Source organism: Oryctolagus cuniculus, chromosome 6 (genome assembly GCF_051225735.1).
Source record: "Oryctolagus cuniculus isolate XC-2025 breed Fujian yellow rabbit chromosome 6, ASM5122573v1, whole genome shotgun sequence".
NCBI classification, from domain to species: Eukaryota; Metazoa; Chordata; class Mammalia; order Lagomorpha; family Leporidae; genus Oryctolagus; species Oryctolagus cuniculus.
The window spans coordinates 98325613-98344041 of NC_142872.1; the positions used below are offsets into that span (position 1 = coordinate 98325613).

The window sequence follows — 18429 nt, forward strand, 5'->3', positions numbered from 1 at the left end:
AAAGAAAGATCTTCCATCCGGTGGTTCACTTCCCTAAATGGCCTCAATAGTGACTGCTGACCAGGCCAAAATAAGTAGCCAGGAATTCTATCCAGGTCTCCTACATAGGGGCAAGAACCCAAGCATGGGGGCCATTGTCCACTGCTTTCCTAGGCACATTAGCAGGGAGCTTGATCAGAAGTGGAACAGCTGGGACTTGCACCAGTGTTCATATGGGATGCCAGTGTTGCAGGCAGCAGCTTTACCCACTGCACCACACCACTGACCCCAACCAAAAGCAAAATGATTTCACTATGAGATATGTTGAGCATAATTTTATTCCCAGAGATATAATACTTATTTCATTTAATGTGATTATATTTAGTTTAATTCTCATTTTTTTCAGCTTTTTTTGTTTCTGCTGGCTTCACTGATTTTTGACTCTTCTTCTATAGTCCTTTGTGTCTGTTTAGTTATATTTTCATGTGATGAAATTTGTGTTCTTTTCCATATGGTAAGTAATAATAGTAAGATTTGCTTTCTAATCTAAGAACTGTATATATGCTTTTCTTTTCTTTTCTTTTTTTTTTTTAGAGCCAGGCCGAATTTATTCAGAGAAAATAAATCTGCAGAGGTGGGTGACCAACTGCCTGCATGACAAGATGGAGCATGTGGAAGAAGCTCTAATCTAAGAACTGTGTATATACTTTTCAGTATATGGGCATATAAATGATTTATAGTCATAAATGGTTAGAAGGTAAGAGCTTCCCTCATCACATTGCTTAGAACTGTACCTCAGTGACCCCCATATGACACACTCTCTGTCTGGCTTCCATTCTGTTTTTATAGCACTCACCACTGCTTAACATACTGTATACTAGTTCCAGTTTCAAAAAAAAAGCTTTGTGTTATTGTATCTTATTAACTATAACAGCTTCATGTTTTCTTTGCTTTTCTGTAATAATTTTCAGATTCCTTTTTTCCCTTGAGTCTTTCCCTTCCCTTCTCCATACATGTTTATCAGCGGTCACAAGCTATTACTCATTTACTCAAGCTTGATTGAAAAAGGTTCATTCAAGCCCAATGTTTGCTAACAGATAAAGGGCATGGTGCACCTTAATGCTGTTCATTGTCTACCTAGGAGCTTCCAGATTGCTGAGGGAGGTTGGCAAGAAAAACCCTGAGTTCAAGGCCTGTCTGATGAGACACTGGGAAAGGCAGTATCTTTACCTTTCCTAGCTGGTGCTGTTTCCATGTTGAAGGGTAAGATGTGCTCTGTGGATTTCCCTTCCTAATCTGTGACAGGGATATAAATTGTGGAATATCTACGGCTTCTGGAAGTATATGACAAAGTACAGATTCCAAGGTAAAAAAAAAAAAAAAACAAAAAACAAAAAACAAAAAACAGATGACTCCCAACCCCTCAAATAAGCAAACTCCTGTCCTTGATGCACCAGCAGCATTCCTCCTAATGCAGAACCTGGGAGGCAACAAGTGATAGCCCAAGTGTCTCATCTCTGCCACCCATGTGGGAGACCTGGATTGAATTCCTGGCTCCTGGCTTCAGCCTGGCCCAGCCCTAACTGCTGTTATGGAAATGGGGAGAATGAACCAGAAGATGGGAGATATCTCTATCTGGCTATCTCTCTGTCAAATCAATTAAAAATTTTAAGAGCAACTTACAGAACAGTAAGAGAATATATTCCTGGTTTCCTAGTCACAATTTTTAAAACATTTATTTTATTTATTTATGGAGAGAAGTGTATATATATATATATATATATAGAGAGAGAGAGAGAGAGAGAGAGAGAGAAATCTTCCATCCACTGGTTCACTCCCCAAATGGTTGCAATGGCCAATGTTGGGCCAGGGTGAATCCAGAAGCTTCATCCAGGTCTTCCACATGGGTGGCAAGGGCCCAAGCACTTAGGTCATCTTCCACTGCTTTCCTAGGGGCATTCGTAGGGAGCTGGATCAGAAGTGGAGCAGCTGGGACTCAAACTGGCACAGATATGGGATGCCAGCATTGCAGGTGGTGGCTTAATCCTTTATTCCACAACACTGACCCCAACATTGTTCTTGATCCCAAATAAGAACAGATAACATGGAAATATAAGGTACTAGGTTTGTGCTGTTTGGTTTTAGGAAGCAAACACAATATAGGATCATGTTTTTCAACTCAACTCTAGACACTGTAATTAGTGGCCTTTCCCAACATTGTTACTGTTTCTTATTTTATTCTATTTCTTTTCCCTGGTATTTTAGAGTGTTATTAAGACAGTTATGAGGCACTGCTGACATGCCCATCAAGAGGTTTATAAGTCCACTCTGTGTATCCACCTATCTGGAGTCCTAAGCTACACCCTTGTTGTAGTAATAACTTAGTATCTTCTCTTCCTTTCTCCAGTCTTTCCCCCACAAAACCAGGATAATAGCAGATACCTTAAGCACCATTTTCGTGTTTTAAATCTATAGTAACTCTCCACTCACCAACAAAATAATCTGAAGCACTTCATCACTGACTGTCCTTTCTTTCAAAGCTAAGTTTTCATTGTTGTTTTTGAAGAAAGCCCTCTAATACTACAGCATCCCTTTAGTCTACTCCATCCTTCATGGCAGGGAAGCCTCCTGACAGCGCCTCAGCCACCCCCTGGTTCTGTCTTAGCCCTTTCTTCCCGCTAGATCATTCCTTCTTTCTGGAAGAGTCTTACTGTCCTTTTAAACCCTTCATCTGTCACACTGACTCATTCTACTTCATCCGTGAAAGCATTCCCTTAATTATTTTTTGCATTTATTTTCTGTGCCATATAACCATTTAATTTCTGTGTTTTTGTTCTCTAAGTCTTCCAGGCTCTCTAGATAACACAGAGTTAAGTCACAGAACATATAGTTTAAGAATGGTCTACGTTAATTTTTGATATTTCATTCTGTGAATGTTCAATAGTTATAGTAAATGGATCTATTTTATTTAATAACAGGGAGGATCACATCCCTTTATGTTTTTTCTGGGTTTTCATACTATATTGTATTGAATTTTGCATATAACTTGTACCATAACATTGTTTTTGAAAAATAATTGCTAATGCAAAGCTGAATAAATATCAGAGAAGAAACACAAATAATAAAAGTAGAGAAAAGAGTGGAGAGAAACGTATCCTTATAGAACTAATCTATTTCTGAAAGCATATATTCACATTGGACAACACATTAAGGACAGATATCCTACATGAGAGTAAGTACACAGTGACTTCTGTTGTTGACTTAACAATTTGACACTCTTGTTTATGGCGTCAGTAATCACCCGAGGCTCTCGTCATGAGCTGCCAAGGCTATGGAAGCCTTTTGAGTTTGCCAACCTCGATCTTATTTAGACAAGGTCATAGTCAAAGTGGAAGTTCTCTCCTCCCTTCAGAGAAAGGTACCTCCTTCTTTGATGGCCTGTTCTTTCTACTGGGATCTCTCTCATAGAGATCTTTCATTTAGGTCCTTTTTTTTTTTTTTTTTTTTTTTTTGCCAGAGTGTCTTTTTGCCAGGCTTTCCATGCCTGAAATACTCTCATGGGCTCTTCAACCAGATCCAAATGCCTTAAGGGCTGATTATGAGGCCAGAGTGTTGTTTAGGACATCTGCCATTCTATGAGTCTGCTGTGTATTCTGCTTCCCATGTTGGATCATTCTCTCCCTTTTTTATTCTATCAGTTAGTATTAGCAGACACTAGTCTTGTTTATGTGATCCATTTGACTCTTAGATCTATCAGTATGATCAATTGTGAACTGAAATTGATCACTTGGACTAGTGAGATGGCATTGGTACATGCCACCTTGATGAGATTGTATTGGAATCCCCTGGCACATTTCTAACTCCACCATTTTGGGCAAGTTTGATTGAGCATGTCCCAAATTGTACATCTCCTCCCTCTCTTATTCCCACTCTTATATTTAACAGGGATCACTTTTCAGTTAAATTTCAACACCTAAGAATAATTGTGTGTTAATTACAGAGTTCAATCAATAGTATGTGAATTAATGCTATAACTAGTACTGAAACAGTATTTTACACTTTATCTTCTGTGTGGGTACAAAATGATGAAATCTTTACTTAATATATACTAAATCGATCTTCTGTATATAAAGATAATTGAAAATGAATCTTGATGTGAATGGAATGGGAGAGGGAGTGGGAGATGGGAGGGGTGCAGGTGGGAGGGAAGATATGTCTTTGCTGGGCTTGTTCTGGGATATTTCTTCATCATTTTTGATGCTTTGCAACAGGCATACCAGAGATCAGGCAAAGAGACATAGGATGTTACTCCTCAGTATTGAGAAAGTATCTATATTAAATAATTGTATTCTCATAACATTTACTCATTCTTACATGCAAAAAATTAAGTAGTGTAATTTCAATAGATTTTAAATAAATACTCACCTGCATAGCAATCCTCTTCAATGATGCATGTTTTTGAACCTCAGCAATGTCACCAACTGCCAAACCTATCTAAAATATGATACAAATCTAATCGTTATACTTTAATAGCCCAACTAAAAATGTCAGTACATTCAGGATACTACTATAACAAAATACCATATCCTAGGTAATTTATAAACACCATAAAACTATTGTTCAGAGTTCTGGAGACTGGTAAATCTGAAGTCATAGAAAGCAGATCTGGCGTCTGGTGAAGTGAGGCAGAGTTGTGCACTGCATGAAGCTCCTAATGGGGCAATGCTGCATGGAATTGTGGGAGTGGTGCTGTAAAAGAGACCACAGGAAGGAAGAGTGACCAGCAACATGTCACACCAGGCTTTGAGAGCTGCAGGTGTTTTTGTGAAGCCCATGTTGGCTGCAACTAACAAAGCCTAGGATTGGGGTTACCCAAGTCCTTAGAAACTCATCCCCTACTACTTTGTGCCCAAGATGTCCAACATAGAGCTTTAGGATCTAATGTTTGCCCTGCTGGGCTTTGGTCTTATTTTTTCAAGGTTCATCTTCCTTTATTTTCCCTATCTCTCTGCTTTGGAATTGGAATGTTAACCTTGTGCCTGTTCCACCATGGTATCTTAGAAGCAGGTATCTTGCTTTTTGTTTTTGTTTTCCTCTTACAGGAGCTCACAGCTAAGGAAGGTTGCCCTGAGTCTCTAATGAGACTTTGTACTTAGAGTCTTGAGCAATACTAAAACATTAAGGCTTAGGGATTCCTGGAGAATACAACTAATGCATTTCATGTTGTAAGATGGAATGAACCTTTGAGGGCTAGGAGCAGAATGCTATGGTTGAATGTTATTTTGGATGCTGAATGTTTCCTAAAGGCCCATATGTTAAAAGACTTGGTCCTCAGAGTGACACCATGTGGAGTGGTAGAAACTGTAGGAAGTAGGATCTACTGGGAAGTCCTTAGACCACTGAAGGCATGCCATCAGAAGGTAGTTCTCACAAGAGGCTAGTTACTCAGTCTCTCTGCCTCCCAGTTTGCCATGTGATCCTTCTTCAGTATGTGCTTGGCCATCACATGGACTCTTAGAGTCAAAGCCTGTGGTAGGCTATTTGTACTCTGAACCTCCAAAACTGTGAGCTAAAGTAAACTGCTTTCCTTTATAAAGTTGGGCTGCCTCAGGTATTTCATTATAGTAATAAGAAGCTGACCAGTACTGGCACCACTCACCACCTACTGCAAGGCCTCATTTTCTAATACCATCCCTTGGTGATTGGGCTTTAATTGGTAAATTTTAAAGGAATGCAAAAATCCAAGCCATAGCAAAGTCTCTAGTGAGTGGTGGGGAGTTTACATGAGATCTACTAGTAGTGGCTGCATAATGCTTTGCTAGTACACCTTACAAAATCTGCAAAGTCTGTTTACCTCTAGAACTACGATAGCCACATTGCTGGATTCAGTAATCTTAAGTGTTACCGTAAGAACTTATGACATAAAATTAATCTGGAAATCTTTTTTTAGTACAAAACAATTCAGATGAGAAACCATGAGGGCACAAGCCAACTGTAAATAGATGGAAGAGGTAGACATTTATGGAAATACATAAAGAAAAAAAAGAGGATGAATTTAGAATATCTCTGAATTATCTGAATAAGGTAACTATGAGATGCTACTGAAAGGAAGTAGTAGGTTTTGAATGGAAGATAACATCAGTCTTGGCTACATTGGGTTTGATTTTCTTCCAGAACATGTGGGTAGAGATGGTCCATGGGTGCTGGGTGTAGAGATCATCAGTTTTCAACATAGTGCTAATCTGTGTTACTGCTAAATCAAATTTCTCTTCTGGATAAATAACTTCCAAAACATAAACAATTACAAGAGATGAATGTGGGCTTTATGTCATTCTCTATTATTCCTAGTACCATTCTTAATTTTTCAGGTCATCAAAATAAAACACTGGCATTCTAACCAATAGGCATCTGTGTTATTTTTTTTCTTTCCAGGAGCACTTCATAACACAGTCTGGTATGGAGTCAGACTCAGAATAAGTATGTTGAATGTGTGCATGTATGCACAAGGCCCAATATGCTACTAATGGCTCTCAGTGCACCTGGAGCTGGGATGTACTTCTGCTGGTATCAGCCAAGATGCTTCTGACTCTAACAGATTCTTGAAAGAATCCCACATGGAAAGGCACTGTCATGTCTGCTGACTGTGTTAAAGGTGGTATCTGAGTGCTACATGCCCTCTGTATGACATGCTCCTCCTCACTCAAATCCTTGGTTAATGAGAAATTGAGGGGAGAGATGATACCTCATAGAGCTCTCCAAATCACTTCTGATGCCCTTCCCAACCCCAAAGCAAAATAATAATAACACACCTTCATCTTTATTGCCTCACTCAGATTCTTTGATCATCAGTGCATTTTTATCACATCCATGACATTATGCTGTATGTATGTTTATTAGCAGGACTCCTAGTTGGTAACCACATAAGGACTGACTATTGGTTTGGTCTGTTACCACTGTTTCCCAGAACTGATATTTAGCATCTAGTACTTCCTTAGTGTTTGCCAAGTAAGTCCATCTTTGTATCACCTGAGCCTTTTGATGTATTTGTTATACTCCAGTCATTTAAAAAATGTTAAATGAATGGATTAGTAGTAGCTCCTTCTCCATGCCCCCACAATGGAGAGAGATTCATGAAATAAAGAATAATTATCAATATTAAATGTCTCAAATGAAAAAATATAAAATGCAATTATAATTACTTACAAGTAAATTCATGAGGACAATTGGGACTAACATAGTGAAGGCAATAAGTTGTGCAAAGGACAGAACTGGATATGCCAATTCATCTCTCAAATATGGTTCTAGGAAGGCATCTCGATAATTGATATCTCCTAATGTCATGCTGAAGGTCTGGATTATAGAAAGCAACGGCGAGCTGAAGGCATCCTGAGAAAAGATGGTAAAGTGAAGATGAAATGCAAAATGTGTATCATTGTAAGATGTTTCCTGGAGAGCAAAATTTAAAAATTATATTAAGGTTTCATTTTTAAAAGATTTATTTATTTAAAAGTCAGATTTACAGAGAGAATGATAGACAGAGAAATCCTCCAGCTGCTGGTTCACTCCACAGATGGCCACAACATCCATGGCTGGGCCAAGCCAAAGCCAGGAGCCAAAAGCCTTTTCCAGGTCTCCCACATGGCTGGCAGGAGCCTAAACACTTGTACCATGTTCTGGTACTTTTCCAAGGCCATTAACAGGGAGCTGGATTGAAAGTAGAGCAGCTGGAACACGAACCAGTGCTCATATTGGATGCTGGCACCGCAGGCAGTGGCTTCACATACTATGCCACAATGCTGGCTCTAAGAATTTATTTAAAAAGTTGTAGGCATATAGCTGCTGAAATGCAGTAATGTGGCAAAGTCATCAAAAAAGTCTATTCTGTGTATATAACAAATCATTCAGGGCCGGCGCCGTGGCTCACTAGACTAATCCTCCGCCTGTGGCACCGGCACACCGGGTTCTAGTCCCAGTCGGGCGCCGGATTCTGTCTCGGTTGCTCCTCTTCCAGGCCAGCTCCCTGCTGTGGCCCAGGAGTGCAGTGGAGGGTGGCCCAAGTCCTTGGGCCCTGCACCCACATGGGAGACCAGGAGAAGCACCTGGCTCCCGGCTTCAGATCAGCACCAGTGTGGCTGCCACAGCGCGCCGGCCGCAGCGGCCATTGGGGGGTGAACCAACGGAAAAAGGAAGACCTTTTACTCTCTCTCTCTCTCACTATCCACTCTGTCTGTCAAAAAAAAAAAAATCATTTGGCATTATATGAGAGTATTTCAAAATGTTTCTGAAAAAATGGAATTGAATTTATTTTAATTAATTTTTATGCAAAAACCTTCTGAAATCCATGCCATATTTTTTCACAATATGTATTTTATGTATTTTATAAGAAAAGTTTCTACATACACCAAAGTTTTTTGAATTTTTAAAGTGTTTATGTTTTTATCTGAAAGACAGAGTGAGAGAGAAAGAGCTCTCTCACCGGCTGGCTCACTCCCTAAATGCCTGCAATGGCCAACACTGGGCCAGGCCAAAGCCAGGAGCCCAGAACTCCATCCAGGTCTCCCACATAGGTGGCAGGAACCCAAGTATTTGAGCCATCATCTGCTGTTTTCCAGTGTGCACACTGCCAGGAAGCTGGATCAAAAAAGGAGAAGCCAGGACTGAAACCCAAGCACTCTGATATGGAAAGTGGGCATCCCAAGTGGTGACTTAACCCATTGTGCCACAATGCCTGCCCTTGCACTTCTGATTTTTTGCATCAAAATAAACTCATACTTTAAATTCCATTTTCCACACTTTCTGAAGTACACTAGTGTACAAACTCTACATAATGGAAAAAGTCATTTAGTAAGACAGTACTTTTTTTTCTACAATAAAATTCATTTATAAGATATACCAAATGAAAAAAAATTCAATTATTCAAATATTATTATGCTACTATTAATCTCCTAGGCTATTGAAATTTAAATATAAATATATATATTTACAATATTAACTGTGACAAAATCAATTACTAGCACAACTGCCTCACCTGTGCACTCAGGAGGACGTAAAAACTGAGTCCAAAGGCCAACAGGAGGAAGACAACTACTACCGTAGACCTTAATAAAGTTTTCAGAATTACCTCTAACATAACAATAAAAATTCCACAATATTCAAATCTAGAAAAATAAAATCAGTAAAATAGTTACTTGCTTTTATGGTCAAAATATATTTAATTCAGTGACAATATTTATCATGCATTAAATCAGGTAATAGGATTTATAAATGAGATAAGGCCAATTATTTTGAAAAAGTATTCATTAAGTCAGGTTTTATTTTCAAGCTGTGCATCAAATTTCTTTTTTCTTTCTTTAGTCTTTACCTTTTATTTTTTAATTTCATTTTAACTGACATAAAAATTGTATATATCTATGGTTACTATTTGATGTTTCTATTTACTTTTTTCCTTCATATTAGTCTTTACCTTTAATTTTTAAATTTCATTTTAACTGACATATAAAAATGTTACATATCTATGGTTACTATTTGATATTTCTATACATATACATATATATACTACATGATGACCAATCAGGGTAAACATATCTCCTCAAACATTTAACATTTATTTCAAGTGAAAACATTAAACATCCTGCCTTCTAGTTTTTTTTAAGTGAAATATAAAGTACATTATTATTGTGTATGGTCACCTTACTTTGCAGTAGAACTTTAAAACTTCTTACTCTTATCTAACTTGGGACCCTTAAGCCAACCTTTGCCCATCCTGCCCTTTCTGTTTCCCAAGCCTCTGGTAACAACCATTCTACTCTTCTATGGAATCAAGTATCTGAGATTTCACATATGAGAGAAAATTATGCAGTACTTGGCTTTCTCTGCTTGGCTTATTTCACTCAACATAATGATCTCTAGTCCCATCCATGTTGCTGCAAATGGTAAGAATTCATCCTTTTTGTGGCTGAATATCATTCCATTGGGTATATGTACCACATTTTCTTTATCTGTTCATCAGCTGAGGAAGACTTAGGCTGTTTCCCTTTCTTGACTGTTGTGCCACCCAAAAAAGGCAGATGTCTCTTCAATAGTGATTTCATTTCAGTTACCTAAGATACATACTTAGCAGTATGATTGTTGGATTGCATGGTAGTTCTATTTTTAGTTTTTTAGGACTTGCCATACTGTTTTCCACATGGCTATACTAATTTATACCATCACCAAATGTGAATTAGAATGCCTGTTCTCCACATTCTTGTCAGCATTTGTTAACTTTTGTCTTATTGATAATAGCCAATCTAACTGATGTATCTCATTGTGGTTTTTATTTGCATTTCCCTGATGATTAATGACATTAAGCATTTTTTCATGAACCTGTTGGCCATTTGTAAGTCCACTTTGAGAAATATCTGTTTAAACTAACTGCCTATTTCTTTAAAATTTCTTTTTTATTTTACTGATTTGAAAGGCAGAGAGAGAGACAGAGAGACAAAAATCTCCTATGCACAAGTTCACTTCCCAAATGCCCACAACAGAGCTGGGCCACGCCAACCTTGTCTGGTTTCAGTCTCAGGGTAATGTGAGCCTCAAAAGATGAGTTTGAAATAATTCCTTTTTGAAAAAAATCATCAATATCTGTATATATTTATGGGCTATATTGGGACACATGTATACATTCAACTCAATGTATATTGATCCAATAAGTTTAACCATACTTTCCTTTCTTTGAAGTTATGGTTGTAGCCTAGGAACTCCTTTCTTATGTTTGCTCACAAAATATATAATAGGTTATTATGAACTATAGTTACTCTACTATGTTGTGTAATACTACGAATGTCTTCTATCCTTGTAACTCTGATTTCATATCTATTATCCAAACTCCTCTTTTTTGTTTTTGGAATAAATTAAAAAGTATATTTAAATACTTGGTAGAATTCAGCAGTAAAACTGTCTTGTCCTAGACTTCTCTTTAATGGGAGAATTTTTATTATTGATTCAATCTCATTACTTATTATTGGCCTGTGTGGATATTATATTTCTTTACAATTCAATCTTTTTTTTTTTTTTGACAGGCAGAGTGGACAGTGAGAGAGAGAGAGACAGAGAGAAAGGTCTTCCTTTGCCGTTGGTTCACCCTCCAAAGGCCACCGCAGCCAGCGCACTGCGGCCGGCGCACCACACTGATCCAATGGCAGGAGCCAGGTGCTTCTCCTGGTCTCCCATAGGGTTCAGGGCCCAAGTACTTGGGCCATCCTCCACTGCACTCCCTGGCCACAGCAGAGAGCTGGCCTGGAAGAGGGGCAACCAGGACAGAATCCGGTGCCCCGACAGGGACTAGAACCCGGTGTGCCGGTGCCGCAAGGTGGAGGATTAGCCTATTGAGCTGCGGCGCCGGCCTACAATTCAATTTGATAAGTTATATGTGTACAGAAATTTTTCCATTTTTTCTAGGTTATCCAATTTGTTGCTGTATAATTGTTCATAATAACCTCTAATAATCCTTTGTATTTCTGTGGCATCAGACATAATGTCTCCCTTTTCATCTCTTATTTTGTTTATTTGAAACTTTTTTTCATACCAAGTTTAGCTAAGGGTTTGTCAATTCTTTATCTTTTCAAATATCCATCTCTTGATTTTATTTATTTTTTATTTTTCTTTCCTTTTCTTTATTATTTTTTTGACAGGCAGACTTAGACAGTGAGAGAGAGAGAGAGAAAGAGAGAAAGGTCTTCCTTCCGTTGATTCACCCCCAAAATGGCCGCTACGGCCAGCGCACTGCACCAATCCGAAGCCAGGAGCCAGGTGCTTCCTCCTGGTCTCCCATGCGAGTGCAGGGCCCAAGCACTTGGCCATCCTCCACTGCCTTCCTGGGCCACAGAAGAGAGCTGGACTGGAAGAGGAGCAACTGGGACTAAAACCCAGGGTACCAGCGCCACAGGCAGAGGATTAGTCAAGTGAGCAGCGGCGCCAGCCCTTTATTTTGGTTTTGATTTGTTCCAGTTTTTCTAATTCCATAAAGTCTTTATCTGAGATCTTCCTGCTATATTGATGTAAGCATTGATTGCTATGACCTTCCCTTTTAATACAGTTTTTATTCTATCTGAAAGGTCTTTGTATGTTCTACTTCCATTTTTACTTATTTCAAGAAATTATTAAGTTTCATTCTTGATCTATTGGTTTTCAGGAGAAGGTTGCTTAATTTCCATATACTTACCAAAGATTTACTTGTTAGTAATTTCTAGTTTTGGCATCATGTCAGAAAAGATACTCATTATGAATTCTCTTTTTTTAAAAATTTGTTGAGATTCGTTTTGTGATCTATCCTGGAGGATGTTCTGTGTGCTATCAAGAAGAATGTGTATTTGGCAGCTGTTGAGTGAAATGTTCTGTATATGTCTGTTAGGTTCAATAGAAATAGGGTGCAATTCAAAGAGTTCTTATTTGGCTGGTTTCTGTCTGAACAATCTGTCCATTTATGAAAGAGGTGTTAAAGTCCCTTACCATTATTATATTGCAGTCTGTCCAGCCAATTTACCATTTGACCAATGGACATTATTTCCATCAAAGTAAGAAAGAAAAAATCATAGTTTCCCCATATCAAAGAACATGCTATAAAATGCTTAATAAAAGAATTAGAGGAATTAGGATTGGAGTGAGGTATTTCAGGTAGAAGTGGATTAAAAGTGCTCACAAACCTAGAGGTACCTATTGCATGATAATTAGATTCTTTGTGTCTATTCTTTCTCTTCTACTAGCTTTATTTCTCATGCAACCTATGATTCCATTGTGAGTGTTTTAACTCAAAATAAATATTTACCATATAGTAGAGGTAAAATAAGAATAGCTAATACTTTTTTTCCCCATTTACTCCCTACATTTAATCTAGATTTATCTAGACTAGTGGTCCTTGAACTGGGCAGATTTGGCAATTAGGTGACACTGGCATTCTCTAACTACACTTTTGGTTGTCACAAGTTATATGAGATATATGTAACTGGTATCTGGCAGGTAGAAGACAGGGATGCTGTTAAACATTTCTAATACCTAAGGCAGACCCTACTCCCCACCCCACCAAATAAAGGAATTACTTGGCAGAAAATGTCAATAGTACTAAGGCTAAGAATTTCTGGTCTACACTCTGAATTTCAGAACCCACCATCTTCCTTAATGGAGGATATATAATTTTTCACATTAAAACAATTGGAAAAGGAATAAATCAGTTATAAATCTGTTACTTCTAATAGTTTTTAGTATTAAATATGCTTAAAGGCATTGCGCTTAGTGAAATAAGCCAGTCTTAAAAGGACAAGTATCATCTGCTTTCCCTGATTTGAGGTAACTAATATACAGAATACAAAAAAGCAATGTATATAAGCAAAATTGACATTTTGAGACTTGATTGTTGCTTATTTTTTTATAGCTCTTGGCTATACACTTAGGGGACAGTGATTTTTCTACTAGTTGAATTCTTTATTTAGTGGAGGGTTAAGCTTGTGATTATAAAGTAAATTGAAAATATGTCCTTGTAAAAATTAAAGAAAAATAATGACGGAGGAGTCAGGATTGGAAAGAGGCATGGAGGGAAAGTGAGGTGGGAAGTATCATTATGCTCTTCAAACTATGTGCATGAAATACATGAAATTTGCTCCCCTTATATAAATAAAAGTTTTTAAATGCTTAAAAGGATATAGAAATAATTCAAGCTGGTTTTACCTTTGAAGATACAATAAAAAGTTCATCCAATAGAAGAAGATTGCAATTGCTCCACATTGCCACTGCATATAAGCTGGTATGCTAACAAACAAGGGCAGCACAAAAACTATGCTGGTTGTGTAAATAATCCATTCAACCAAGTTACCATAATCCATAAAATAATTCTTTTTCTGGGATTGAAAAGAACAAACAATTACCACATGTAGAGATCTGACATCCTATGGGTATGTGTGTGTGTGTGTGTGTGTGTGTATGCGTATCTTCAGTGACAACATTTTTAGTCCGTATGGCCAACTGGAGACAAATTTAGGGCCATGGAGCTACCCTCTGCTGTCCTGGATTGACTTCAGTGTCCTTGGAGTATGGATTAGTGTTGCAAATGGCTAAGGGGCATCTTTTAAATTGATGCTATGGGGCTCTAATCCCTACAAAAATCCTACAAACTTCTGGGATTTCACTGGGGTGTCCATTCCATCTTAAAGACATTCCTAGAAAACTGCAATCTGTTTTAATAATTCCTGAGAACTATACAAATATTTCAGAGACCTATATAAAGACATGTATATGGCTTCTCAGGATACCTTTTAACTAAAGGTGTTCCTAAAGTGGTTTGAAACTTGTACCAAGGCGTAATCAGGAAATGAGAACAAATCACAATTGTATTCTTAAAGATTTCATGTTTTGGATGTTAGAATTCCCATAGTTATTAAATTTGGATACTAACTTAGGATATTGAGGATTTCATGTTTTGAATATTAAGTTATCACAGGTTGGGCAATTTAAATATTAATAAGAAATTGTAGAAATCAAATCTGAGAGAGAATTCATTTAACTTTGTAGCTTAATTTAAACTCTAATCAGTAATTTTCATTTTAGGAAAAAGAAAATAATGGCCATGTAGGTTAAGTTATATTTCTGAATAATTTATGGTAAAAATGGAACAATGCAGTCAAACCCTCAGAATTGTGACAATTATATATACAAATTATATATGAGTATATTTGTAATATATAATATTAAACAAATACAAATCATTATTCTTACCATTAACATTCTTTAATACAAATATCCATGTGCACACATAATGTAAATATAATTTACAAAGCAGATGAGGTATAAGAAGATATGTCTTATAAAATAATGCATATAAAATATATATGAAAAAAACATGAATAAGAGACTAAACCTTCATACTGAGAAATAAAAGATCCATGTCACTTGCCAACCAAAGCAAGGACCTGCAGAGAGTTTATATAACTCTTGGGTTTGCTCTGAATTTGATTAGCTCACATTAAAAAATAAAATATAAAGTTAAATCATATTAAAAAATGTTTCCAAATTTTGTTAGAACTCGGAATTTTATCCAATAAAGAAAAGAATTAATATTAATAAAAGACCTAAAAAACAGATCCATTTGAAATGTTAAGTTGGAGCTAAGTTCTTTATAAGCATTTACACTTAAAATTATCAAATCCCAAACCTATTATGCTGTCAAAATATCAAAACTGATATAAAACACAGAAAAATCATTGATAACAATCACTTGTAGGCAGCCAGACCCAGGTGAGACAGTGAACGTGGAACATCCTTTTTGCAGGTACATCAAATATGCAGTGACATTATTAAAAGCATGTGATTTCTACATTTTGAAAAGTTTCTGCTTCCTGTTTTCGATTTGTACCTTAGTCAAGCTATGTGAGCTTACTATAACATAATACTATTTCAAGTAATAGTTTATCAGTGTATGTTCTGCATGTTAAGATATTTAAAATTTTAGAGATGTAAAATGTATTATGTACCTGTTGGAAAATCTGAGCCACTTCTTTGCAATATCCAAATATACTTGTTAAAAAAACTAAAATCATACAAACTTTTATTGGATATGAGTTCTGAAAAACAAAATAAAACAGCACTTTAATTTCTTCATAATTTCTGCTATTAAATGTTTTTTTCTTTTTGCTTCTTTTTATGCATGGTCTACACTTGAATTAAACAGAAAATTAAATTAAATTAAAATTAAACAGTTAATATTCACGTAACAGTATAAATAATGCATATTTATTCCCTTATGTCCTTATTAAGAGAGGCTCAAAATTTTCCAATTGAATTCTAAATGACTATGGATCCATACATCTATAAACGTTTTTAATTATAGTAAAATCCATGTTAAAACTTACATATTTTATATGACATTTACATTGAAAAATGTACAATTCAGTGACATTTAATACATTCACAATGTTATGCAGCCAGCACCTAATTCCACAATTTATTCATCATTCCACACAGATACTCCACACCCACTAACCATCTCTCCCCATTCCATGCTCCCCAAAATACATAGAAACAAAAAATCTGCTTTTTTATAGGCCTACTTTAAAAGTGTTATACTTCAACATTTAAGTTAGGATCTCATTTAATCAGTTTGCTCCTAATTTAGTTTATAAACTCATGTATGGACCTATTCATTTATAGTCCCTTTTAGCCCATAAAATATTTTAGGAGAAATTGGTATAATACACAGATTCTATAGGCTATATATTATTATCCCAATCTGGATATTTCAGACTTATTATCTTGATATTTCAGCTTTATTTATTTATTCCTAAGAAAAAATAATTTTTATATAATTCATTTTAAAAAGGTGAAGTTTGAAAATACCGTGGTGTCTAATATTTCTGAATGATCACTAGTTGCATTGATGATCCCAGTTGAATTGAAAGCCATTCCTGGCTTTATATTGACAACAAGCAAGGACATGGGTATGAGACCAAGGCAGTAAGATCCTAGGTTCATCATATGGGCTCTAAATCCATAAGCACACCTACAAAAAATAAGAAAGCCATAACTAATCCATTTCAAACAAAAACATTTACTTAAGATATTTGTGAAAAAAAATTCAGAACTATCTTTGTTAAATCCACTGAATTTTAGAATCAAGAAAATATTAAAATTGCTTTTTCATTTTCAGAGAAAGAATATCAACTTCTGAGCAAATCCTGACTGAAAGTCACACCAATTAGTGGAAAAGCAGAGATTTTAGCCCTTATGTTCTGACTCAAAGGTGAGTGTTCTTCCTTAGAACACAGTGCCCCCCACATTGAACACTAAACTGTAAGCCTGAGGATACTTTCTTCATGTCTTATACAATGATTACTTCCAACACCCCACATATTTCATTGAGCGTCAAAGTTAAACAATGCCAGCATTTATTAATAGCAAAAATTGATTTTGATACATATTTCTTGTTCAAAGTGTAAAACACTACAATAATAAAACCTGAAGCATCAAAATATGTTTGTTTAGTAGACTTAATATATTTAATGGGGATAGCACTAAAAATGAAATACTATTGAATACGTACCATTTCATAAGTAAATATTCTTTACACACAGGATGATTGAGAAGTTCTATACGGTTATGTTGTACCATTACCTGAGAAATAAGAGGAGAGAAATAAAAACACAATCATATTAAACTAGTGTGGTTAAACTAAGGATTTTTTCTTTTTAACTTTATTTTGATATTATAAAAATAATGCTTGCTTTGGGAAATCAAAAATTAAATCAAGATTATAAGTAAAACACAAGCTAAAGGGAACTATTTTATATAGGTAAAATTATCTGATTCAGTCTGTCTCTTTTGATCTCTAAATAGTTTAAATAACAAAATTTTCAATCTCACACAACCTTGTAATAGGAAAGAACATTAAAAATAAATTAGCAGGTATTATATCTTCATTCTGTCCTTGTAGAAATTAAGGCTTATATTTCCAGAAAGGATTTTAAATAATAAATATACATAAAAATTAACCTATAGATTGTAAATTTTCATGAGCATCATTAAGAATTACTACATATAAAATGATTTTTAGTTATTGAATAAATACATATAGAAACTGATATCAAGAATATAGAATGGGAAACTACAGACATTCTTTGCTTCACAGACTCCAACTTAAGAACAATGAATGAACCATTTGCCTTTGTGACAATCCAGAACCCAGTTAAGAGAACCCTTCATCCCAGAGAAATGTGCAACCAAAAGAAGCATAACAAAGACAGCATGAAAATTGCTTGAATTTGCTCATCACAGCCTCTCCTTTTGGCATAGCACAGTACCATTGAGAGAAAACTCCCAACTCCTAGCTTCACTATGGGAAGAGAAAGAGAAGATGGAATGTACATTAAATTCTGACTTTTGGAGGGTGCTTTACACAGCAATGGTTTCACTCTTGCCTGAATCTAAGCATGGAAAAGGAGCAGTTTCAGAAGGGATCACAGAGAATGAAAATCACCAGGGCCTGATTAGCACTAGAAAGGCTGCAGTTTCACAAACAGACACTAGGTAGTGCTCTAGTCTCATAGCTTGTTATAGAACCAGAGAGGCTACAGTACCATAGACGAAAACCCAGGCAAGGGCTTGAATAGAAGCAGGTAAACTTCTTCAATTAGAGTATATGCACAAGCCCCAACAAGAAGAATTCCAAGAAAAAACTTGAGAAGTCTGTAGAATTGGAAGGTAGTCTAATTGGAGAACATCTTTCCTATACAAAGTCAGAGAGTAAAGATTGTGAAATGTGGTCTTTTTTCCCCAAATGCCAAGTTCCAACCAAAGACAGACAATAAGACATGCAAAGAAATTGGGAAACATAGCCTAATCAAAGAAACAAATTAAATATTCAGAAATCAACCTTAAAAGTACAGAGATATATATGAATTACCAAATAATTCAAATATCTAACAT

The 18429-nt window shown here is 36.1% G+C and overlaps 1 protein-coding gene and 1 long non-coding RNA gene across 3 annotated transcripts in view; one reads left to right on the forward strand and one right to left on the reverse strand.

Annotated features, from left to right (window-relative positions):
- The window catches only part of LOC138849922 (uncharacterized), a 277914-nt gene that overhangs the window by 239141 nt on the left and 20344 nt on the right, over window positions 1-18429 (forward strand). Inside the window, exon 4 of one of the 2 annotated variants that reach the window (XR_016235737.1) lies at window positions 574-1347. The exons of the other annotated variant lie outside the window; for it this stretch is intronic. This is a non-coding gene — a long non-coding RNA (uncharacterized LOC138849922). Of the gene's footprint in view, window positions 1-573; window positions 1348-18429 lie in introns of those variants that run through there. 2 annotated transcript variants of the gene reach the window in all.
- The window catches only part of TRPA1 (transient receptor potential cation channel subfamily A member 1), a 67643-nt gene that overhangs the window by 4884 nt on the left and 44330 nt on the right, over window positions 1-18429 (reverse strand). The window contains 7 exon segments of the mRNA XM_008255655.5: window positions 4405-4473; window positions 7183-7365; window positions 9008-9137; window positions 13684-13853; window positions 15483-15572; window positions 16345-16507; window positions 17048-17118. Coding sequence (XP_008253877.4) covers window positions 4405-4473; window positions 7183-7365; window positions 9008-9137; window positions 13684-13853; window positions 15483-15572; window positions 16345-16507; window positions 17048-17118 — 876 coding nt within the window.